Source organism: Poecilia latipinna, unplaced genomic scaffold (assembly GCF_001443285.1).
Source record: "Poecilia latipinna isolate Pla-1442-1.1 unplaced genomic scaffold, P_latipinna-1.0 Scaffold1205, whole genome shotgun sequence".
Lineage (NCBI taxonomy): Eukaryota > Metazoa > Chordata > Actinopteri > Cyprinodontiformes > Poeciliidae > Poecilia > Poecilia latipinna.
This window is the reverse complement of record NW_015113821.1, coordinates 124017-149666: the sequence shown is the minus strand read 5'-3', so window position 1 is coordinate 149666 and position 25650 is coordinate 124017. Positions and strand designations below refer to the sequence as shown.

Genomic DNA, 25650 nt, shown 5'->3' with positions numbered 1-25650 from the left:
TTAACCAAAACACAAAAGCCATGTTAGCACTGGGGTCATTTTTCAATTTAGGTAAATATCAACAGAATTAATATTGGATATTGATATCAGGCCAAATTTTCATACCAGTGCATTCTTAATTAATACTACGTAAATTATATTTAAAGATAACTCAGCAATAAAACTCATTGAAAAGTTAAATTAACATAGATGTTTAATACTTTAACAAAGAAGACATAAAAGAAAAGTTTGAAGTTCGTTTCTCCCTCAGCAGTGGAAAATTGGCACCATTATCAAATCAAACCTCTACTTCAGATATAAATTCCCCACATATTTTTATGTTGCATGCAGAAGCGCCACAAGACAGGAAGTTAGTTTGATGCTCACCGGTGATCTTCCCATTGGCTTCAGAGGGAGGCTGCCAGTTGACTATTATGGTGCGTGGCTTGTTCTCTTTGCTCACCACTGTCACATCTTTTGGGGCGGAGCTTGGGGCTGAGGCACGGACAGAAGGAGTTAAACGTGTTTTTAAAATGAAATATCAGACAGAAAATAATTGTGTTGCTGTGACTGATATTGTTTGACCTCATAGGATCCATTTGTTTGCTCACGTGTGCGACAAACCCCTGCCTGGGACGGAACAGAAACTTTTAGAAAACTGTTTAAATTCTCCATTTGTCACTTAAAGTACCTGCTTCGTTCTGTTCGGTGTTGTGAAGGTGTTAACAAAAATCTTTTGTTATATTTTAGTGTGAAAAAATACAATAAGAGTGTTTATGTAAAACTATTTTAAATGGCTCCTAACGCTAGTTGAGGGGAACATGTGCCTTTCATTATCTTCATTTAAATTTTAGTTAGTTGAGTTTTAGATTAGATTTACTCTTGAAGCCTAAAACTCTCCAAAATACTGAAATACATACCATGATCTAACTGCTTATAAAAAACAACAGCAAAAACAGGAAAGCAGCAATGAGCCTAGTTTCTGTGTCTTTATTTATATTTTTTTGAGTTGCAAAAAAATAAAGCCAAGACCAATTGCACAGACTGTTACACTGCCCTAGTTATATTCGTTTAACCTCGCATTCTGTCATTGATCTGCACCTCTGTGAGAATAATTTCATTCTGTGATGTAGAGATATGGCATCACATGCACAACATCAACAGGTAAGATTAAAACAAACCATTGATTTACTGGGATTAACTAATTAAAGGGAAACTATATTCACAAGAGGAATGCCCTATAGTTTGAAGGCAGAGATCAGAAAAGGACCAATAAAACCAGTAAAAGCTTTTTTTCTCCATCTAAAAGCAGAGACTGGGGCAGGTGTTGGATTGTGACTCCTCAGATGGAGAAACATGGCCATGAGTCTACAAATCAAGAAGAATACTGGAATAAATATCAGCAAAAAAACCCCAACAATTCTCCTTCTTATTCATTTTTTCCCCAGTGTTAGTCTGATTGTGTATTTTGAGGTTGATGTGTGGTTATGCCTACTGTCCTCTGAGGAAGTCTGGTAGAATTATCCCCAATTACCAAATTTGAGGCAAGCTGCCTAATTTGAACAGCAGAGCTGCTCATAAATACCCGTCCAGATTATTGTACCGTTCTGCCATCACTTCTGGTGTGCCCCCTCCTTCCATTTGAGCTGCAAGAAGTTCACTGTTATTCCCAACCAGCCAGGGGTTTGTCACTCTGCAGTCACTGATGATTCTCTCATGACGAATGTTTCTGCAGGAATGTGTGTGTGTGTGTGTTGGCGGTGTTTACTGGTCTCAAAGGTGGTCCCTTGAGCGGTCATGCTCCATGTGCTAGCGCGGCGGCCCTTGGTCACCATGACGGAGAACTCGTAAAGCGTGTTGGGCTTCAGGCCTGTCACTACGTGGCTCAGACTTGTGCTGTTGGCCATCTGGAAGAGTAAACAAGCAAAGAGAAACATGAGAACAAAAAAAAAAGAATAATGTAGTTAGAAAGACAGAAAAGATGAAAAATGAGAAACAACCAGAAAAAATTAAAAAAATTACAGTTTACGAAAAGACTTCTTGTCTCCCAAAGGCTAGAATGAAGAAGAACTTTATTTATAAGATAATCGGATTTAGAAAATGGAAGAAAAATGTTCAACACGAGTAGGAACCACTTTTTTTGGAACCACCTTAGAGGTGGTATGAGCCGGACGTAGCAAGGTATTGGGCGCATGGATTTACGTCATCTTCACTGTCACCTTATCCAATTTGAGATCATAGAAGTTGGCATGATGACAAAAATAGTAAAACCTTGACGTCCAAATCTCTTTTATCAATTGTGGCGGAAGAGCTCATCCAGCATCAACTGGATTGGAGGAATGCGCAACAAACGTACATTTTGGAGAAACTGGGCGCCCAAGAGTACTCGCACAAAATGACATAATTAGAGCGTCAACCACAGCCCCCCGCCAATGTTCACGTCCACATAGTGAGGAACGCACCGCCGATAGAGACGCAGCCAATTTGACTAGAACCGAACCAGACATTAACCGGCTAGAGTGAGGCTTCACAATGGAGAAGGTGCTAGAAGCAGTTTGCTAATCACACCAAACGCACAAAAAATGGCCAGGCGTCTACCTCCTGAATTGATTTACGTGCACCATTACACACCTACTAAAAACAATACGTCGGAAAAGTCTGAGCAAATAAAAACACTGCAGGTCGCCGTTTTCTCACGGCTTACTGCACTCTGGTGACGAGAAAAACAATTTTCTGCATACTGAAGTGCTCTTTAACAGAACCGCAAACAGGCTCTCTAAAAGAATTTCAAACCTGCGCGAGAAGTCTAGACAAAACAAATGGGCTCTACAACCACAAAGAAACACTTAAACCATAAACACACCTTGCGGACATGCTTAAACACTGACTTATGCAACCATTTTACTTGCTCTCCACTGAGTCGGGCCGTCATGAAAAAATAAAGCATAAGTGGGAGAATCGGGTTAAGCAAAGGAGCTGGTTGCCACGGCAGTTCTCCGCCGGGGGGCTGCCAAACAGAGGGCAGTGGGGTAAGCCGGCAAAGCGCTCCACTCTTTAGCTGCACGCAGCCAGTTTAAGAGCAGTCATTCCCTCAATAATGCACAAGCCTGTCTGGTTAGACTCGATCTAAGAGAGGCATTAAAGTGACAGCGCTTCTGTTGTTTGTGTCTGTAGAACGCCAGAAAAACACAAGGAGACACAGGACGACGTTTCCAGAGCGCAGCGCCGTCTTAATATATGTGATTTCATTAACAGGACAGAAACATAATAAGCCCGAGCTGCTCTTTAATTATTGTCACGCTGTGTGAATCAGACCACTTAGAGCATCCACTTGTAACAAAAGACTGAGCTGTTCGTGTTGAACTTGTGTTGATTTACTTTATGGTCCATTTATCGCGCAGTGTTTAAATGGCATTTTCCCCCTCTGTTTTCCCCGGAATAACAATAAATAAATCACGAATCTCTTTTCGTTGACGTCGAGCAGCGTGCGTTTGAAGCCCGTCAGCTGACTCAGTGTGGCTTCCCGGCTTGCGTTCGTTTATTTTGGTGCGTCCCGTGAGCTGGCGGCACGGGGAATGCGTTGTCAGATCTACACCCTCTTCTCTTTTTTCCTCTGCCTCTGTTTGTCTTGTCCTTGTTGAATAATTTATCAGTAAACTCAAGCCTTTATCTGAGCTCTACTCGGTCACTGTTTCCACACACGTTCACCAAAACCAGAAGGATGCAGGCAAACGTGACGACCCCAAACTGAGAAAACTGCAATTTGAATTTCACCTTCAAAAAAACATTTAAAAGTTAATTTGCACAAATCCTTAGCCGTTACTCAGGCTAAAAACAAACAGCTATGAAATTCAAACCGCGGCTCTGCCTGGGGATAAATATTCATAGTCCTGCTGTTTCTGTCCGGAAAACAATGTTCAAACCGATTTTCAAATTATAGGAATAATCCTTCTGAGATTACAACTACTCATTAGCATCGTCCGTTTTCCTTCACAAGGAGCGTGTTGAGTGTAGCTGCCCTGCAAAACTGCTTCTGTCCACAACAGTCAATAATCTGGACATGTGAGTGGCCTCTACTGCTATTTAATATCTTCTGATAAACTACTGAAAATGTGTCCAGCGTTTTCTCTGCATCAGGTTGGGCCTCCCACACGTCATGTCCTTGAGTCTCATTTAAAAAGGTTTCTGACCCTTTCAGTTTCCATCCACAACATAACGGTGGCAATATGCTTGTTGAATTCTATTCAGAAAAATACTCTTTTGTCAACAAAATAAGAACTAAAACACAAACAGCCTCAACAACAGTTTTATTTATAAATGTATTTCTTTATCGCCTTTATATGCTGTCAGCTATCACTCTAAGATTCCCACTTGTTCTGCCAACACCCACAGTACAGATCAGAGCTGATGGACTCTGGTTTTGCTCGAGGTTCCTTCCTGTTCAAAAGGAAGCTGTTCCTCTCCCCTGTCGCCTCATGCTTGCTCAAGATGAGAGAGTTTTTGCAAAGTCAATGACCTCTTTGCTAAATGACATTAAATAAATGAATAAGCTGCGCTGACTAGAGTACACAGACTCTACAAAAAGACAATTTGCTGATACAAAGTAAATCTACATTTTGCATTTAAGATATATATAAATAAAACCTCTGTCTGTAAATATGTTTATGCCAATATGTTTAGTGAAAAATTATTTTATTCCATTTTAGGTTAAAAAATGTTTTATTTTTCTTATTTCAAAAGGAAATCAATTATTTATTTGCATCTTTTAGTGTATTTCCACTAATACAATCTGTAAAATCTGCAACATAGGCTAATTTCTTTTATCTAATTAATTATCAGAATAATTGTTAGAATAATCAATTACCAAAATAAAAGTTAGTTGCGGCGTTACATACAACTGCAAAAGATGCGCCTCAATTCTAAGCCGTTTTATGCATGTTTATTAACGACGGTAGTAAACGTGGAGGGGGAAACTAGACTGCAAGATTATAGATACTACAGATCACATTACATTGCATTTATAGCTTCTGGTGAGACAACATCATATAGTTTACATAGAACTCTCTTTTTGGTGCAAAACTGTTTAAAGGGTAGTGCACTGTGTTATCAGTCTGGAATTTTTACATGTTGCACATAAAACAAAAGCAAGTGAAGCATCTGTCTGTCGCTTTATAGCTCAGACGCTTAAATGACAACAGATGTTTTTGTTCTCCGTTACAAACGTCAGCACTGTGGTTCCCCTGAGGTCCAGAGCCGCCGACAGATTACTTCGCTCTGTGCCATCATGCGATATTACTGCCTGCACATCAGCACCTTTGGTGGTGTCAGAACGCACGACAAGTAAAAGCAAAATAAGGAATTCAAAGGGTATTAGATATCAGCAATGTTTTATTTAGAGGGAACAAATTCAGCTTTTCTTGGAGTGAATTACCCTTTAAATAAACAAAAGCAGGGCTATAACTCGAGTAAATGAGATTTAAAATTGAACTAAACTGAAGGGAAAAGTCTCTCACCTTCACTTTGGTGTTGGCGGGGATGTTGGTCTTCCATCGCACGGTGTAGTGGCGGTTGTCGGTGATCTTCTGGTTCTTGGGCAGCGAGTTGTCGGCCCACGTCACCTTGATGGTGTCGTGGCTCAGCACGGAGGCCTGCACGCCGACGGGAGGCATCATGGGACTGGGGTCGGGCGCTGGGGTGTATGGAGCATGGAACAGTTCGTACAAGTCAACATCGGGGTCTATGGGGTCTGCGTGTCAGGCAGTAAAAAGCCCGCATGCATTGATTGCACACACACAATAAAAAAAAAAAAGGACAAAAATTAAAAACACAACGGGAAGCGTGGCGTGGAGGATGAGAGAGTGGAGTCAAAACAGGAGCGGTGGAGGGAAGGAGAGGAGGGAAAAATAAAAGGTTAATGCGTTAAAAATGAAGGTCGGTGGTGGTGAGGAGGAGGAGGGGAGGAAGGAGGAGGGAAAGGGGAGAAGGGGTGGGGTTTTGGGTGGGATTGGGAAGGTGGAAGAGAAAAAGAGAGGACACTATTAGAAAAAATAACAGACACTGACCTCTAGAACAAGCAAACCTATAGAACTGGTTGCTGTGTGAAATCTACCCGACAGTGTGTGAAGCTAAAGTGACGGCAGCACTACGGAGAGACAGGAGGAGATCAGCTATTCATGGCAAGATTCACTGCAAATGGGAAACCAGAGTGAAAGACACCACAAAACCCACAAAGACTTACCAAGAATATCTGGTCTACTTTCTAGTGCAGATATTGTAGTCAACTTGAAATAAGACAGAACCAGCTATTTCTAGCTTTTCAGTAAGAAATAGGAGCTTGTTTTAAGTCAGTAATTCCTTAATCTTGATGAAAAAGTGCTGGTTGTAAGTGAAATAATCTCCCAGTGGAACAAGATGTTTTTCCCATATTACACATTGAAATGTCTTGTTGCACTGGCAGATTATTTCACTCATAACTAATACTTTTACATCAATATTAAAGGGGCAGTGTTATGCAAAATCAACTTTTTTTTTCCAACTTTACATCAATTATAGTGTGTAAAACTACTGCATGGACCTAGCGCCACCTTCAAACACAAAAAGTCATGTTTGATATATGACTGAAGGTAGCAGTTACTTGAAACACATGCAGCAATATGCATTTGTGCCTAGAGCTCCTATTTCTTTCTGAAAAGTTACTTGTAAGTTAGTTTTGTCTTAATTCAAGTGTACAGAGATATTTGCACTAGAAACTAGGCTGAAAATATGCGGTAAGATTTTGTGTTTTTGCGGCGTACATGCAACTGCTCATGAAGACGAGAACGTTTTCACCCAGTTGTTTCAAAGAGAAGCAATTCTGACACGTGTTTACATCATCCAGCTTCAGAAAACAGCAACTTTCATGCAAAGAGAACGATCGAGAGGGCACAAAAAGAGTTTAAGATGTTGCTGTCGCATTCAAAACCGCAAGAGGAAAACCGAGGCTTTAAGCACTCAGCCTGTCGGCGGTGGAGGAGAAAGAGAAGGGTCGCGAACAAGAGGAGGAACTGAGGATTTAAGCGTTGTGCTGCTTCTAATTTGCAGCTCACAAACAAAAAGGGAAACGCTCTGCTGAAGAGCGGCAGGGAGAGCTTTTCTGATATTTGCCCAGCATTATGCGAACTGAAGCCTTCACTCGGTAGGTGGCACTCCAAGACATCCTTCGGTGAGAAACCGCAACGTGACAACTGTGTAACATTTTATCCAATATGCAGATTCGAAAAGGGGGGCGGGGGGTGAAGAAGAAGAAGAAATGTCCAACTTTGCATAATCACCTGAAAGAAAAGGGAGCCTAACACGCACGGCAAATTAGGCCGACTGTGGAAGGCTTCCCTGGTTTAGCTCAGAGCCACGTTAGCTCAGAATTTAGCACACAAGAAATCCACTTGCCTGATTTAGTATATGTATGAATCACGGCTTAACTCATTAATCTGTATGGATCATCCACCACGGTGTCAAGACTTTCAAAGTCTTGACACCGTGTGGACCTGGACCTGGTGTCGAATTCAGCAGGCAGATGTCTGCCTGCTGAATTCTGAAAGCAGAGAGAGAGAGATGTCTCTCTCTGCTTTTATTTTAGCAAATAAAAGTTGTTCTTTGCAACTTTTATTTGCTATATTTTTTTTAGCACCTCGCAGTGAAAAACAAAGAACATTATTTAGCATATTAGAACAAACCCTAACATAACGTAGCTCATAAATGGCACAAAATTCTCTATTAATCCAAAATTTTATCCAAGTTTCTTCAAAGAGGAGTTGTTGCTGACGGATGTGGTCAGGAAGGACACCCTGTAGCAGTCTGTATTACAGTGAATCTGAAGGAGCCCCTGACTGTCACAAGTCTCACAGTCTCCTGAACAGAACCAGTCTTTGTGATGCCTGTCTGTATAACTTGGGCATAGTTTGGTCCACATTTTGATGATAGCTCATCTATCAACTAACTAATATGACTCGTAAGTTATCTACATTGGTTTAGTTTAATCGCTGATTGTTGGCTGTGTATTCTGTTTGCATATATGTGTTCTATGACTATGGGTATAGACTACAGTCATATATAAAAACTAAATATTAAAGATGCACTGATTACATTTTTCTTAACCAGTACTGACTTGTGGTTTTCTTGCCAAGCAAAGAACTTGTTTCTTTAGTCCTATAGGCTCCCCACATCGTCTGAAGTGCAGAAATCGGCTCTCGTTGACATAGATGAAAATTATCATTTTGTCCGCAGAGAGAGACATCTGCCTGCTGAATTCGACGCCAGGTCCAGATTGAACTATTTTGAGAGAGCTCTCTGCGAAGTTTTGTATGATGGCTCAGAAGTCTTATACCGTGTTTTAAGTGAAAATGGGCTCATACATCAACACCGATATTTCTCTTTAGTTCGCTTCCAGTATCAGGGGTTTGTATCGAACCAACGTCCCAGATCCACGTGGCTGTGCGTCGACTGTTCGGATTTGGTTTGGGAGCATTAATGCAAGAGAGCACCAGGGTTGGCAAGTGGTCCGTAAAAACCACAGGAAGTTGTCGGTGTGAACTGCCTCCACAGAGCAAAAAAGAATGCAGGTCTGGAGGTCGAGCGACAGACAGTTTCTGCAGAATGAATCCTTTAAGGATGAGCTTCTGGTTTCACTGCTCCTGTTTCTGAACTCGGTTTAGTTATGATGGGAGAAAAAGCTTCGCCTGGTCACCCGTGATGACACTCCTCCTCGATCACCTGGCGGTGCTCTACTCGCTCCATTTGACAACTCTTTGTACGGAGGTGCCCTCATTATATCCCCAAGATGGAACCGTGTGTGTGAGAGAGTGAGAGCATTTTGAAAATCCAAGCATTCTCGTGGTTGCAGTCAGGCCCTGAGGTTTTAGAGTGGCACGAAGGTTGTATTTCTTTACCCAGCTTTGAAGAACGTGCGTAGCGGCTCTTCTTTGCTGAGAATCAGTCGCGGGTTAAAAATTTTTTTAAAATGCAGCATTACACGTGGGTGAAACACCTCCCTCACTTATTCCATTTTCAAGTTAAGATGTCACTGTCATCCAGTATTCAGCCCAAGTTCACCAAGTTTTTCCTTCACTTTTTCCAAAAGTAAAGCACCATATGTAGGTCAGCGCCGTCTTTTTAATTCCGACTCGAACAAACTGGCAGGAAGGGGAACGTGCCCCCGAGAATTCGGCAGAAGACGGCGGTGGCGGGCTTTTCGGTTCTGCTTTTGAGAGGAAGCATTTGGATCTGACGAAGGGGTTGCCAAAGTCACCACGGGGGGTCTTGCGCGAGTGCACAGAGTGAGTAAGGGAGTTAGGATGAGAGGGAGCTTTTTTAGAGACAAGTGTGCACCATGTGCGTGTGTGTACACGTATTAAAACTCAGGCACCCCCTCCTCCTCTCAAAGCATGTTGACGTGACTCATGTCGCCAGGCACCCCGCCCCTCTTGTGTTCCATGGTGCAACAGTGCTGCAGCGGAGACAAACTGCAGCGATCAAGGAGGAGCAGGGAGGCGGGTGCAGACGGCATTCTGGGACGTGCCGGGGAGCGCGCTGCTGCTCATCTCCTCGCACCGTCACACGAACTGCGTGAACTCAGCCGACATGTGGTCTAACTGGAAGCGTTTCGCACTTCTTCTTCATGAGGCTCCACGGGCCGCGACACATGCTCTGCCTCTAATTGTTAAAAAGTGAGGCTTGATGAAGTGTGCGTCACCTGGCAGGCAGCCAAACAGGTTGTCCTTATTATTTAGCTAACAAAACGGTTTTACTGGGCTGCAATGAGACGCCTGGGCAGATCAACTCTCACTAGACTTTCGCAACGTTTAACATTAGATGGATAAACGCTAAGCCTTATGACACTTCTGCTAAATTTGACTTTCTTTTATAAATTTTTAAGTAATATTTATTTGCTAAAATTAATTTTAGACATGAGAAGCAACCTTTTGTCTATTAAAATTTTGTAAGTTGCTACTGTATAGCATTTGCTGAAAATTTAAATTGCAATTATTAGGATTTTTGGGATACAATAATAAAAAAAATTAAGTTAAGCTCTTGTGTTCTTAAAAATATAACGCAAATTGCTAGTTTTTCTGCACATGTAGCAAGCATGTTAAATTTGGTATCATCTGACCAGAGCACTTTGAACTGCCTTGTTGCTGAAAATGTGCTATATGAATAAGATCACCTCATCTTTCCTTTAGTATTTATCTGGAAAAATTACCGTGGAGGAACCTAAGTGCGCTAAATATTTTCAAAGTTAGCAAAAACAAAAACTCTAAAAACCTTCTAAGACCTTCTGAAATACACTTACCTTAAAAAGCATTTCTAAATGATATCATATATTAAGGATTAGATCCTTTTTTAAACAACAAAACAAAACACAAAGCTATCTTCAGCCCCCTAAACGTCCCGCCTTTCTCCACGAAAGTTACTTTTCTATAACATTTCTGCCTGTGCTAGCAAATTAAAACGTGGATTAAAAAACCTCATGCTCCCTATCGTAATAATCAGGTCTGCTCATATAGGTGCATCATTTGAGGCTCTGATCATTTGATTAAAAAAAAAAAAAGAAGGAGAGACTTGGGTATACTTACAGGCCACTATTGAAGAGAGTTAATTAAAGCAGCGAGACAGGCTGATGACCCATTTTCTGCCTGGTAATTTAGAGTCGAGACATACTGTGTCTGATAATGATGCCAGGTTAGAGAGAGGGCAACGAGAAATGTCAACTGAATCCAGAGAAGCATGAGCAGCATTTTCTTTCTTTTTTTCCCCCCCTCCGTATCAGCTGTGATCAGGAAAAGGAAAGCTGATTTGCTCTCAGCTCCTAATGCGGTCACTGAATTCTTTCTCTCTGCTGTTTTTCCTTTTTATTCCCTGTAAAAGCCGCAGATTCGTAGAGTTCGTACCTGACTGCACTCTGGTGGCTGCGCTCTCGTACACGGGGATCCCCTCCCCCACGTTGTTGAAGGCCTTTAGCGTGATCACGTAGTGGGAGCCGGAGTCTGCGGGACGAGAGACAGAGATCGGTGAGAGAGAGAGATATAGAGAGAGACAGAGAGAGGGAGAGAGAGAGAGAGACGACCTGACGCAGCCGGTCTAATCAAGCCAAACTCCAGAGACTCTCCGCATCGTAATTGCGATATTAGCGCCACGAATATTTGAACACACAAGCTCCACTCGAAGTGATCGTGACGAGAGCTTTAATTATGAATGCCGAGACATTGGCAAAAGCTTCCTTTCCACTTCGTCACTCACTTCTGGACACAATCCTGATTCTTCAACCGCAGCATAAGATAGTGATCAATTATCTAATTAAAAAAAAAAAGGCCAATTGTCAACATAATAGATGCAGCAACAAAGAGCTCTCCATTCCCACTGAAGAAAATTTGCTGTTTTCTAGAGCTTTAGTACGACATGAAATTAATTACTTTAGCAAAAGTAAAAGATGGCACTCAATAGATTAATTACATGAAAAATTATACATGTCAAATGTTTGTTTCTGTTCATGTTGATGATTATGGCTTAAAACTAATGGAAAACCCTAAATCCAGCTTCCCAGAAAAAGTGTCATATTCATGGAAGGTTGAGTGGAAGGAAAAGCTACGCAAACACCAGGGATAACCAAAGCCTTACATGAGCAGAGAGGGAAGTTTGTGAGGGAAGCTGATCGCATTCATGCCACGCTGCATGGATGCTGTCATTAATGCAAACAGAGATCTGACCAAACGCTGAATGCATGTACTCTACAGTAGTCGAAACGTAGTAAAAAAAACAAAAAAAACAAAACAATCTTTGCTTTATTGGTTTTAAGTGTTATTAAATTTTGGGGTTCTGGTTTCCTGTAATCATCAAATGTTGCAGAAATATATATTTGAAGTATTACAGTTTGTGTTTAATGAGCCAGTACAATTCATGAGGCTCATTTTTGGAATAATACAACTAAAATACATATTGATATCGGGGTGTCCCAATACAATTGTTCACTTGCGATACAATACCGATATTGTAGCTTTGAGCATCGGCAAATACAGATATCTACACAATACGATATCAGCATGAATCATACATAATTTTATTACTTATTCTGTAGTGTTATAAAACACTTTACCAAATGATATTCCTGCTGAGTCAGTTGTATGAGAACAAATGACCCATTCACTATTAACCAATTGGTCTGCATGTGGGATACCGGAGGAATCCTGGGCCAGACTAAATGCTGGAGCGCAGTGTTTCAATCAGCGGGCCTCTATTGGACAGTTTAGATGCAGGACGATTTAATCCGATATTTATTTTTGGTTGATCTAGGACCGATATTTTACGTCTAATATCGGATTGTTTACAACCCTAATTGATATTTTGTGAAACGGAGATGCAGCTGCACATCCCCAGTTTCTTTTAGCTTCGCAAAAATAGTTTTATTTGAACGTTCAGACCTTTAACGAGTGTGTGCCTATTAGTCCAATCAATGTAATTAGTGGCTCAGCAGTAGGTGAAGCTCTAATTAACTCCTTCAGTCTCCACTACCTGGTAGCAATGGACCGTTTCACAGCATTCGGGTGTCTGCGTCTTTGCTCGTTAGTTCATTAAATGCAGTTTTTAAAATCAGACTTGATCCGTTTACCTCCTCAGGAAACACTCCTGCTGTAAGAACCCATATTAAGCGCAAAGACAAGAAACTAATTAGCGGTACAGGACAGTTTCTCGAGCGAGATTACGTTTGTAACAAAAACCCAAACCCAAAAGGAAACCCGTTCATACTGAGGTTCTCGATAGTGTAGTAGCGTTGCTTGTAGTCCACTTTGATGGTCTGAGCATGGGGGCTCCCGATGCCGTAGCTGATGGTGTAGCCGCGCACCACGATGTCCTGGTTCTCCGGCGGCGTCCAGCTCACCACAATGCTGTTGACCAGCGGGCGGACGTGCAGCGAGCTGGGCTGGTCCGGTACGCGGGATTCTATTGGGAGGAAATGCAGGAAAGAAAAGTTCAGTACAGAAGCTTAGCGGCCACAGCGCACAGAGCAGATCCGGTTTAGTCTAGATTAAAACGAGAAGAGAAGGACTTGTTACCATCCAGGTCGCTCTCAAAAGTCTCTGCTGGGACCCATTCGGTGGCCGGTCCGGTCCCGTTCACAGTCACGGCCGACACGCGGAAGGAGTACTCGGTTCCGGGCTCCAGACCTAAACAGGCAAACCCAGGTTCACAGGTGAGGCTTCGCAGACAGACAGACTTCTGTTTTTCACGGATTTCACAGAAAGAAAGAGGAAAAAAAACATTAAATAATAAAGCAAAAAATAACTACATAAAAGTCCTTGATTACATTACTGATATATAAAAAAATATTGCTTCTATTAATAATAAAAACAATAATAACTGACTAAATTGACACAGCGCGCTCCAGAGTGGAGGCAGCAGCCGCAGCAATCCCAGGGAACATTCTTTACGACTTGTTCATTTTGAAAACGATCAGGAGGTAATTCTCAACTTTTAATTAAAGTTTTTAGTGGTTCGAACAAAAAAGTATGCGCCATTATAAAAAAAAGCTAAACCAATGAAACCACGAGATAAATGGAGGCACAAAAAAGCGAAACAGTCAGTTCTCCCAGAGAACATAAAGCCGAACTTCACATTGATTCATATTTTATGGGCACATCTCCCTCTGAGGGCGCCGCACCGCTGCTGGGTGCTGCTTTCAGTACTCGTGGATGACGGTGGGTGCCTGCTGACAAATGGGGTGCTTCTGTATTAATTTGCAATAAAATTTGTCACTGTCATCATATTGTGCTATTTGCACGCTACGCTCTAATCCTCTAGTCATTTCTTTCTGTACTCGCTGTTCCAACACCCCTCTGTTCCCCACCCGTCCCCCCCTTGAGGGTGTCTTCTAAAGACCGCCTTGCCATCTATGCCTTCGAGGCTACAACACGTCCTTCTTAAAGCTTCTGAACCAACAAACACCCCCTCTGTTCCGCCCCTCCTGGAATGATCTCCAAAATCAACTTTTAAGTGTAAATTCTCTTTGATGCGGCACGCAGCGGGAGGCCGGGCCACTTGAAAGTTGCTGAGACAACATCTAATATTAATCACCATTTCTGGCGATATCGTGCGGGCTGCGGTTGGTAGCGAGCGTGTAGTCTTAAGGCAGCGAGGCTTGTAACTCTAATTCAAAGTATTTAGATGAAACTGAAGACCCATGATCCGGCAGACGATGTAAATCAGCGCAGGTTCATGACGAGTTTGGGTTTTAAATATTGCAGCGCATCAAACAGACGCACTGAGAAACTGGAGTTTGAAGGCGAGAACGATTTAACAACAAAACAATCCAAAGAATAAGGAAAGAAAATGCTGTCTGGGTGCAGAAGCAAGTATAATCCACCTTGATTAGAGTTAGGGCATGTTATAAAACACATGTCCAATCATATTACAACAATATTTGTTTCCGACAAGAGAACCATCAATAGTTTTAAGTCGAAAGCAAAAAAAAACAAAAAAAAAAAAAAACAATTTCCTTTCACACTGTTTACAGCTTTAAAGACAAGTGTGAACACAAACCAGAACAGAGTCAATATCTGTTATGTACACAAGACAGCTTGTTCAAGCTGCAATGTTCAATGATTCAAAAGCTATTTATGTAGGAATTAGAACACAGGAAAAGAAAAAACACCCTCAAATTGTGCAAATCTTTGTAGTTTTACTTTGATTCTACTTGAATGTTTAACACTTTGATGATACGAACTTAAATAATTTTTCTCTTGCAGAATGTTGCTGCCATATTTGTGTGCACAATCCATCTGCAATCCCTAACACTTGATATAAGAATGAATAGTACGTGAATCCCTCTTTAGTTTCTTCATTACTGCAGAAACTCTACAAACCCAGAAACCTCATTGCTGGACAACTTAAGCATATGGTGACATTTTGTGGGCTTCAACCCTTTGACATGATTTAAATTGCTAATTGGTTACTTGAGAGACATGCCTGGAAAAACAGTTTTCTGTCCTTCCAACCCAAATGTTACCATTTGGTGTTTACTAAAGGATTTGATCAAAGCATTTAGTAAATTGATATCATCGTTCACATTTCTTTTGGTTCACCAATTGACCAGGTTGAAATTCTACCAGAGAAATCCAGGTCAATGGGAGAAATCCCAGACGGAGCCCTGAAGGGGAGATGAGAATCGAGATGAACTGCGTAGGAAGGAGCTGGCCAGGCTACCGTATGGCCAAATCAACACAGAATTAGTTCCTCAGACATAAAATTAACCAAATTCTACAGTTTTTTGAGACTCAAAGTACCAAAGTTTGTACCCCTGCTGTCAATATTTTGCATTGTAACAGTAGGGGTACCAAAACCAGTGTCACTGATGATTTTGCAAAAATGAAAAACTTCTTCACATAATATTTTTCTGACTCAATAAGCTCAACTAAATGTTTTCTACATGTTTCATTGTGTGTGTGATTATGCTACGCTAAGGCTTTCTACCCATCTTTACCAGCGGTATCGGTATAAGATGGTGCCTACGAAGTTGTCTCTCTGTAACAGGAGTAACATCCAGACTATCACAAGCGAAACATCACCATCGATGAGCTTGTAGAGCTCCGTCCCCGCAGTGGTCACAGCCGATTCGCTCCTCCGTGGAACTTTCCGGTAGCGTATCTTGTAGCTGGTGATTTCCCCATTCTGGCCGCTGAGCGGAGGCGGCTGCCACCGAACCATGATGCTCTGAAAAGCAATGAGGGAATCTATCAAATGATAGCAAAACATTTGAAGGCCGCAACTATAAAAGGTAACCTTATAAGTTCATTCACACAAAAGGTTGGTGGTGGGGGGGAAAGCCCTTTGTGTTGATGTGGCTCCCCAGGTTCCCTCCTCTGCACTCCCCTTCCTCCTGACGTGGGGCGCCAACAGGCAAGCCTCACGTAAACAAACACCCCTTTGAGCGCGAGTGTCAACCCGAGCATTACGAGCGAAACGAACATGAATAATGGAAGCGGGAGTCCTGATGGGCGAGGTGTGCGCCGAGTTTGAAGCCGCGCAGCTACTCTAGTCAGAGATGAATTTGGGGCCTTTTGTTGGCAGGCTGCGCTGTTGCAGGATAAAGGCATCGGAGTTTGGGTGTGTGTTTAAAGAGATAGATGGGGGGTAGCTCAGCGTGGGAGAGCAGTTAATTAACGCTTTCTCACTGTCACACCGATGCACAAGAAGCCTGAAAACACGCTCAAGCTCCTCCCCCGCCGAGTCGAGGGAATTGAGCAAATTAAAATTGGGTTAAGTGTGTTCAATTATTTCCATTTTTCTTATTACACTGTGGGCCGCTTGTAGTGGGATGCGTGTTGCCTTTCTTTCATCTTCTCCCAGATCGCAAAAACACATTTAATTGACTTTGCGAACTCACAGGAGGGAAGAGGTGAGCAGCAGATGACAGGAAATAGACGAAAAAACATCAACATGACAGAAATTACATCAAGGTTTTCACATTATGTCGCATTTGAAGGTTCAACCCTCCTTCAAACATGTGGAAAAAGTCATATTATGAAGAATCGTGCTTCAGGATGTTTTCTTTCACAGCAGGGATATGAAGGGAAATTTATTATTCAATAAAACGAAAATGAATTTTGATCAAAAGTATAGACTCTGATATAGACGTTTAGAATTGTAATGAGACGTTTTATTTTTAAAAGTAAAGTTTTGCCAACAAAACCTATTTTTTCTTTACCGTTATTTTTTTCTTGTGAAGTGAAAAATAGAAACTTATGCCTGCAATGCCTGCACATTTCAGAAATATTTGGTTATGATTCTTAAACGTTTGGTTTTGAGGCTCCCTATTTTTGGTTGAACTTGAGCATCCAGGGCCAAAGGAGGAACAATGTGAGACCTGTTCCTATTGGTTAGGAATCAGATACTGATCATCTCACAGTTTTGAATTTTGCCCAGAACTCAGAAGCGAGTGGACATACCAGAAGATAGGAGATTGCACAGACAGTGACTGGTAAGAAAATATCACAAAACTTGTGCGTTTCAACAGATACTAAAGAGGCCATTTTTGCCAAGTTTGAAGCTGGGAGAGATCAGCATCTGACAAAACGTTCTTTGGGGGGTTGAAATGAAATGACTGTTATTTTGATTGGATAATAAAAAGGCAAGATTCTCTCCATAAGGAAAATGGAAACCAGGGTCTTGGCATATTTCACCAACTCAAATGTAAGACCTTTTAAGACCAGCGTGATAAATTTGCACATAAACTAGGATAGACACAAAAATACAGCTAGCTAGTTAGTTAGTTTGGAGGGAGTACCTGCTAATATAGTTAGCAGGAATATTGCTACTGAGCGAGGTAGCAAGGGTATATAGCAGGCCTTAACTTTAGAACTAGCTAATATACCCTAGATAGGTAGCAAGGTTATTTTTTGCTATGTTGCAAGCCTTAATTAATTTAAGATTTTAGAACAGTTTTCTAAGGATACATGAACACCCTGGGAAACGTATCAGTTGTTGGGAACATGGAGCCAAATACAAGGTAACAACCCTAACCAGGCAGGCAGAACTACAGCAGAATGGTTTAGATCAAAGTGTGTGGCGCTCCTTCATTGATCTTGTAAACAGGAATAGGCTAACAGCTCAGTGTCTAAGCTAGCGGAGACGTACACTAAAAGACGTGCAGCTGTTAACAGAGACTAAGGATTATCCAGGTGACTGAATTTAAGTCACTTCAGATTTTCATTTTGAAAAGAAATGTAAAAACCTTGAGTAATTCTCCTTCCATTGCAAAATTAAGAACTGCATTTAGTTAGAACAGGGGTGGGCAACTCCAGGCCTTGAGGGCTGGTCTCCACCAACTTTTAGATGTGTCTCAACTTCAACACACCCGAGTCAAATAATGAGGTCATTAGCAGAACTCTGGAGAACTTGACTGCACTTAGAAGGTGATTCAGCAATTGGATTCAAGTATATTGGACCAGGGAGACGTCTAAGAGTTGCAGGACACCGGCCCTCCAGGACCAGGATTGCCCACCCCTGAGTTAGAATATATTGCCAAATAAAACACAGCGAAGCTTGTGGCCGTAGCGAGATGAAACGTGAAGAACTTCAAGGGGAAGGAACACCCATTTGTTTTCCTCTTTCCATTTTGCCGCACAGCCAACTGTGTAATTTCTCTTTTAAATCGCCTAAACATTGTTTTCCTAATGGTAATAATTAAATGCACTTTCAACAAAGAGACAAAAAAAGAGAATAAAATAATAATTAAAGCTAGTTTTAAATTGGCCTTTTCTGGGTTTTAATTATCAGTTCACAACACTATTCCTTTGAGAGTATCCTCTTTATTTCAGTCTTAAAATTAGTTCAAGGGTGTTTTCTCACCAAAAAAAAAAAAAAAAAACTCATCCAAGCATGCCTCAGCAGGGGTGGTCAGTTTGCACACAAGCTGGGAGGCTGTGATAGGATTGTCTGTCAGTTCCCCCTCCTCCATGCCCCCAATTTGGGCTTTGCATCGACCAGTGAAGGGCTCAGAGTGCTGCTTCAGAAGTCGATCCTCGCACCCTGAGGTTTTTCCCATCTTTCTTTCTTTACAGTTTTCTTTTTGGACTCGCTGTCTCCCATGTCAGGAGTGGGGGAAAAAAAACAAAAAATAAACATCTTTTGTAAAATTTAATCCATCACCCTCATGGAGATATACAAAAAGCAGGCCCACAGCTCTCTGTTTGAAGATCAAATGGCTCAAACGGCGGGAGGTCGAGGCCTGCTTCTGGTTTTAACGGCGGCCGCTGCTCGCCAAAGCCAGCAGCCACCTTGGTGAGCTGCGTCCAATCGAGAGCTTCACACGAGAACTGTGGCATGTCTCAGTAAATTCAGCAACTGGAGCGAGCGAAACAACACAGGCAGACATTTACGTTAAATGCTGGGGAAATGTGGAGGTTCTCTCAAGTAGCTGCTGCTAAAAGCATCACTTCTGTTCTTCTGTATCAACATATATCTGAGCTGTAGGCAGTTAAGCCGGGTTGCGTGTACACATTGATACGGGATAAAATCTTCTGACAGGCAAATCTCTCGACGACGAAAAGATCGATGAGGGTTCGCGGGCCACCTTGCCCAGCTGAGGCTACAAGCCTCTGCTCCTGCTAATCGCGCGGCGTGGAAGGACGTCGCGGCCTGCAGGCTACAAATCTACTCGGCTGTTTGTGTCCGCTCGCTCTCTGCTCGCGAGTCGACCCGGGAGGGTTTTGGTGCACGAAACAACAACCTGGATTTTGATTTGTATGCGTTCGAGTACAATGGTTTGCATTGTGCATTTTGAAATCTGTGGGAGTGCAACAAATGCTTTACACTCTGCTGCAGGTACAGAAACAAAACAAGACCAGCTGCAGGTTAGGCTAGCCAGTCGTTAGCTTCTCCATTTCTGTCTTACCTTTGAGTTCTGGACCTCCAAGGTGAGGTTTTGAGGAGGGGCGCTTGGAACTGTGAAGACAAAATAGAAAAATAAACGTTTCCAATCTGGAAGAATATATATGCAAGATAAAATATCTGGTTTCTGCTGTCCATATTATTGGGCAAAGTGGGTTTTAGGCTGTTTGGTGGATGAAACGATACATCTTCCTGCATTTAAAGAACAAAATCTCACCAAGTATTTTAATGCAACAATATGCAAGTGGAAGTAGTAGTTTTTTAAATCAATATTCAGGAACCATTTATTAAAACCCAAGCTCCAATATCTTGATTAAAAGTGACTTGTAAGCTAGTTTTGTTTAATTTTAAGTATATTAAGAAACTAGCACTAGAAACTAGCTTGAAAATACTTCTATGGTAAGACTTTGTGTTTTTGCCAAATGGAAACCAGGTCACTTGTATTTAATAGTTCATTTGTTTGCTTCAAACTGAAAATAATAATCAGTTACTAAATCAGAATAAAGAGAAGATTGTCATTCAATCTGAGCCACTCGGACATAAAAAACTTAACAAAAAGAAACCAAGACATCTTATGATTATGTAGCCTGAATCTCAAACGGCAACTTTTCTGCCTCTAAAAGCCTCTAATATTACCATGCAGGACTTTTTGATCTATGTCCTTTCGCTTGAAAACCAAATAAATGATGACCGGCAACAACTGCTGTCATCTCTCTTTTGGCAAACTACTGTAAGCTATCAAGGCTTCGAGGCAAACAATGCTTCCTTTGTCTTCTAACCCAACACATCTAGTGCAGGGTTTCTGCAGTTTCCACCAAACTTAAGACTTTTAAAGACCATTATGGATGGAACTCAAGACATATGTCAGTATAGAAATATATGAACTCCAATTTTTTGATAAATTTGCACTTTCACATGGTAGACACAAAAAAAGCTAGCTAGCAACGATATATTAGCAACTGGTTAGCGGAAGCCTCGACCATCTTGGTTCACAAGACAGAAAAGTCCAGTAAGAATCCCCCCTACACCTCCCCTGAGAAGATACAAGATTAAATAGTCCTGTCAAGAGAAAATCTAAACCCTGTGATTTAGATATTTAGGGCCAACTTGCTTATTTTAAGACTGTTTAAGGATGTGCCAGTAGTGTTAAAAAAACTCACAACAAGCATTAGGAGATGTTGAAATTGTGTCAGGTCAACATTTAAGCAACCGACTGACCGTCAGAAAGTGTCCGGACCATGACGTCCTCTGTGGAGACCCCCGGGCCGTGCTTGTTGTTGGCCACCACGCGGAAGCTGTACTCTGTGTTCTTCTTCAGTCCAGCCATGGTGTACGACTGGCCGTCTATGTCAACATCCTGAAACACAGGACGGAGCAAAATCAATGAAGCTTGCAGTGAAAGTCCTTTACTCATTCTAAAAAGAAAAAAAAAAAGAAGCACAAAATAGATTGCCTCCACATGCACAAAAAAATAGAAACTCTTGACAGCATCCCGGCTTTAAATCTGAGACAAACAAGCTGTAAACAAGACAGCTCCAGCAGCTACAGATGCCTGTTTTGGTCGGCTCATTTCACTAATTTCTGTTTTTCACTTGCTGTAAAAATGTCGTCTTCCGCCGAGACGCGCGCTCTCCCTTCTGTGATTAGTGTGATTTGCTTCACAAATTGGTTACGCCGCTGCATTCCCAATTACTCCGGGCCGTTTACATCCAGCTCTTTAATTGTGATGTTTCAAAAAATGGAAAAAAAAAAGAAAGAAAAGAAAAAGCAGCAGATGGATCTTTCAAATTCTACCCAGAGCTCAGACGTTCACCTGTGACTGCATCGTTCTTTGTACGTGATCTCTTCACTTCCGTTTGACCTTTCAATGTTTGATGTCCTTCCAACTTCATCTCCGTTTCGTTCACCTCTCCCATCACCTCCCGCCTCTTCCACCTCATCTCCAGCTCTCTTCTCCAGGGAACCGAGGCGTCATTACTCAGTGCAGTGGCTGACGTTTCGTCCATTATCATATTAAAGGCTTTTTAATGCCTGACTGGCTTGCACAATGCTGCTGCTGCCTCTGCTGGGGCTGATTCGCTATCTGAGCAGCTACGTTCCACCCTTACTTCTGCGAGAACACGGACAAATCCTGTCTGCTTTCTTTCTGTTCGATGCACACTTGCGTGGTAGATGACTGAACCAAGAATGAATGAATTTCTCAGAAAACCAGACTAAATGGAAATCAATTGCTTGGACCATTAAGGCACAGCATGGAGATCTAACATTTCCTATTTTCCTCTACTCCTGGATTAAAGATTTTTCAATTCATTTTCAGGCTTTTTTTTTTTACATGGAAGTACAAACGGTTAATATAAATGTATGAGTAGTAGCTAACAATGCAAATCCATTCAATCCAACTCTATTAGGTTTTTTCTGAGATTATGGTTTCAGATACCTGGGTTTGAGTATGCTTCAATAAAACCTGATTCCTGTTAATTATGAGCTTCGAGGAAAAGATTTATCCTCACAATGCAAATGGCAAACATTTGAATAAATGTTTTAGTTACATCTTCGGCAACGCTGCTAAAGTTACAGACGCGTTCCACTGGGGGGACTTTTTCAAGAAACGGGGAACTTTTTCCTCATCTCTGTGTTTCCACAGCAGAAACTGGAGGAAAACATCTACCATGACGCAAACATGGAAGTCAACTTCAAGGTCTAAAACCCTACAGCGTGGGTGAATTAAAACAACTTTGCAAAAAAGAGTGAGCCAAAATCCCTCCAGAGGGATGTAAAACTGTCACTGACGGCAGCTGTTGACATTGGTGACATTAACCCCGGATTAGAGAGCAATCACCGTTTCACATGTAGGGATGGATACTTTATCCAGACTTAAATCATTATGTGGGACAATAATCCTCATCAACACAGTTAAAACAAATAGATTTTTTAGATGCCAAAAGTGTAGTTTGAATCTCTGTAGTTGGTGTTTTATAACTATTTATCTTCCTATTAGACAGAGAAATCTCTGCGCAGACAACAATCTCCCCAATATATTCACGTTTTGACGTCTTCAGCTGCTTTATACGGCTGCGATGCATCAGATTGGGTCAAGTGAAATAGATCAACAGCATCATTTTTTTTTTTTGGCTCTGGAGAGAAGGAGTCCTGTTTGAATCTAAGAAACTGGAGAGAGAAATGCAGGCCGGGACCGTGTGTGATGTGCTGCTGACAGAACGTCCTACCTCCTCGGTGCTAACACTTCTGTCTGTGTAGTAGAGCTTGTAGGAGAGGATCTCCCCGTTGCCTGTGAGGGGTTTATCCCAGCTGAGGAAGACGGAGGTTGGAGTGTTGGACACCGCCTGCAGGTTGGGAGCTGGACCCGGCACTTGTACTGACGGGGAGGGGGGAACAACAAACAAAAAAAAAAACACGAGAGGCAACAATTACACATCTATATGTTTTCAAATACCATTGTACCCACAGAGAAAGTAAAGTCACTTTGAATGCAAATAAATTCTGGGTTGTTTCTAAGCCACATTATTAGATTAGGTTCAGACCCCAGTTGCTTCGCTGATAAAAGAGAGAGGGAGGCTCAGCCTTAAATCACTGATGCATTTTTAATGTTTTCTAGGATAAAACAAATCTGTGCTTCCACAAAACCACTGATGTATATATATTTTATTGTCCACGCATTCTCTCCGAGTAACACCTGGGCTGAAAAGTGGAAATAACTTCCAAACTATCATTGGGAATTCCAGTCCAGACGACAACTGGACTGGAATTCAAGAAATCTGAGTTTACAAGATGTCTAAAACCAGAAGTAAGACGTCAAATTTATGCTAACATTTCACTAACATTTGTAAGAAATGTTCAGGAAGAAAACTGAGAGAGACTACGTCTTATCAGAGGACATTTTTCTGTTTTATTTATTTATTTTTTGCTCTTTTTTATGATTTAAATGAAATTATTCCCCTTCTCAGTGGCAGAAGGGGAATATTATCACACTAGTGACATTTGGGGTTGATCGACTGAGAAACCCTGGAAGCCTTTAACTTGAATTTAATGTAACAGATCAGTGGTGCCCAAAGTCGGTCCTGGAGGGCCGGCATCTTGCATGTTTTAGTTGTCTCCCTGGTTTAATGCACCTGGATCAAATGATGGCTCACTAAGAAGAACATTGACATGCTGAAAAGGTATTTACTACCACCAGGGAGGGAACTAGAACATGCAGGATGCTAGAATTCAAGGACCGACTTTGGGAACCACTGTTACAGATCGACCCAAAGTGGTGCATTGTTAAGAAGTGGAACAGGTTCTTAAAAGAGTTCACAAACAAAAATTAGAAAAATGTGAAGTTGAATGTTTTTCTTCTCTGCTATTGCGGCAACTACAGGAAGAAAAAAAGCAACAAAAAAAACAAACATGCGACCCTCTTTAGCCAACAAGGCAGAAAAGGTTTTCAGAAATATCTTTCCTATGAGGTAGATGGATAGGAAATACAGAAGGATGCTACATGTTAGCTAACACAAACATGGTGGCTAACAAGCATGTTAGCTAACCCTACAAGCTAACACTAACTTTTTTAAATCAACTTAAAAACTCAGTACAGCTCCCGTGTCTACAACAATGAAGTAGTAAACCACCCGGTCAACATGAGCTAATGCTGTCTGTGTAAATATTCTGGCTGTCTGCTAACATTTCCCGCTATCTGTGAATATTAGCTTCACAGACACAAACAGACCAGGGACGGTTTTCTATCGGTCTGTCGAGATACGCTTCCCAAATTCACTTACCTGTTTCACTTATAATTATTAGGTTTGCCCTAATTAAGAAGTTTATAATATTGTCATTTTGTAATTAATCATATTTTTGCTCTCAACTAGAAAGAACCCACTGCTTTAAAAGAATGTTGCCATGGTATCAAAAATGGCGTGGAGACGTATGTAGATAAGCTGAGCTGGTGGAGACAGATAACCAAATAAAGCATGTATCTTTTTCTTCTCCTTTTCAATTATGCAACACTTTGTATTGGCCAGCAAATAAAAAGACCCTCAGTAAACTGTGGCTGTAGCCACAAGCAAGAAAATCAAGGACAATGCATACTTTTCAAGTCAAGTCAAATTACAGCTCAAATACAGAAAAAACTTTTAATCATTTTTAGTTATTAATAATTGAAAACCCTATGTTTGGTACAGTAAAAAAATGCTTGCTCCTTCTCTGCTCTGGCATTTTAGATTAAAAGTAACACAATGATGCTGAAGCATTTGCCTGAGGGCAGACAGTACCTCTGTTCTCTACAAAACTTGTAACCTTTAGCTGCAGGTGCTGCTGACAGAAGAAAGACACCCCTCCCATTTGTCAGCCTGCATGAATGGAGAAGGTGTGTGTGTGTGTGTGTGTGTGTGTGTGCGTGCGTGCGTGTGTGTATTGGTATACTAGCTCTGGTCCCTGTGGGCAAAAAAAACAAACAAAAAAAAACAGGGCAGCACTGTGTGCACAGACCAGGCACTCAGATGCAGGTCAACAGTTTAAGCTGCAATTCATAGCATGTCCTCAAACTAAAGATACACCACCAAGGTACAGGCCGCCCTCGCTGCCGTCCCTGTGGGCAGCTCTGCTCCTGCTGGCAAAGGCATTAAGGTGTAGTGTGTGTGTTTTTGTGTTTGTTTGCGTGTGTGTTTGTGTGGAGCCATCCGGCCAGAAACCGACAGGGACAGGTAGGAAAACAGAAGCTGACCTACAAAGTGACAGAGACAGAGCTGGAGCTGGAGCTCAGACAGGAGGGGAGGCGTGTCCGCGGTCTGAGGGTGTGCTGGGGGAATCCCCTCCACAGAGCTCTGAAGTCATGGCTGAAACTCCAGGAGCAGCCAAGAGGCTCTAACGCTTAAAAAAATAAAAAATAAAAAATAAATAACCCAACGTCAAAGTCAAGGTGTCTCTTGCTTTCCCCCAGTGGAAATGTTTAAAGCCGCTCTATTACCTTCTATAAGAAAGAAAATGTGCTATAATCTGGACATATCTGATTTTAACCGTTTCACGCCTCGCTTGTTTTCCCTCTCATTATCTGTCCAGACTCGACTTTGCTAAAGTCTCAATCTTTTAGGTCCATTTTCAAATATAGAACAGAAATGTTCACCAAGAGTTTATATAGAAGGTAGGAAAGAGAGGGAGAGGAAGGAAGGACACAAGGAATGGAGGGAGGGAAAGAAGGAAGAAAGGAAGGAGGGGATAGTGGTAGAACATGATGACAAAAGCAAGAGAGAAGGATAAGTG

The 25650-nt window shown here is 41.7% G+C and overlaps 1 protein-coding gene across 1 annotated transcript in view; it reads right to left on the bottom strand.

Annotated features, from left to right (window-relative positions):
* The window catches only part of neo1a (neogenin 1a), a 143681-nt gene that overhangs the window by 9770 nt on the left and 108261 nt on the right, over nucleotides 1-25650 (bottom strand). The window contains exons 10-19 of the mRNA XM_015053824.1: nucleotides 22620-22768; nucleotides 20611-20749; nucleotides 19397-19446; nucleotides 15570-15714; nucleotides 13062-13172; nucleotides 12754-12948; nucleotides 10902-10997; nucleotides 5493-5725; nucleotides 1748-1886; nucleotides 367-474 (exon numbers count right to left, since the gene is read on the bottom strand). Of these exons, the coding sequence (XP_014909310.1) occupies nucleotides 367-474; nucleotides 1748-1886; nucleotides 5493-5725; nucleotides 10902-10997; nucleotides 12754-12948; nucleotides 13062-13172; nucleotides 15570-15714; nucleotides 19397-19446; nucleotides 20611-20749; nucleotides 22620-22768 (1365 nt within the window). The remainder of the gene's footprint in view (nucleotides 1-366; nucleotides 475-1747; nucleotides 1887-5492; nucleotides 5726-10901; nucleotides 10998-12753; nucleotides 12949-13061; nucleotides 13173-15569; nucleotides 15715-19396; nucleotides 19447-20610; nucleotides 20750-22619; nucleotides 22769-25650) is intronic.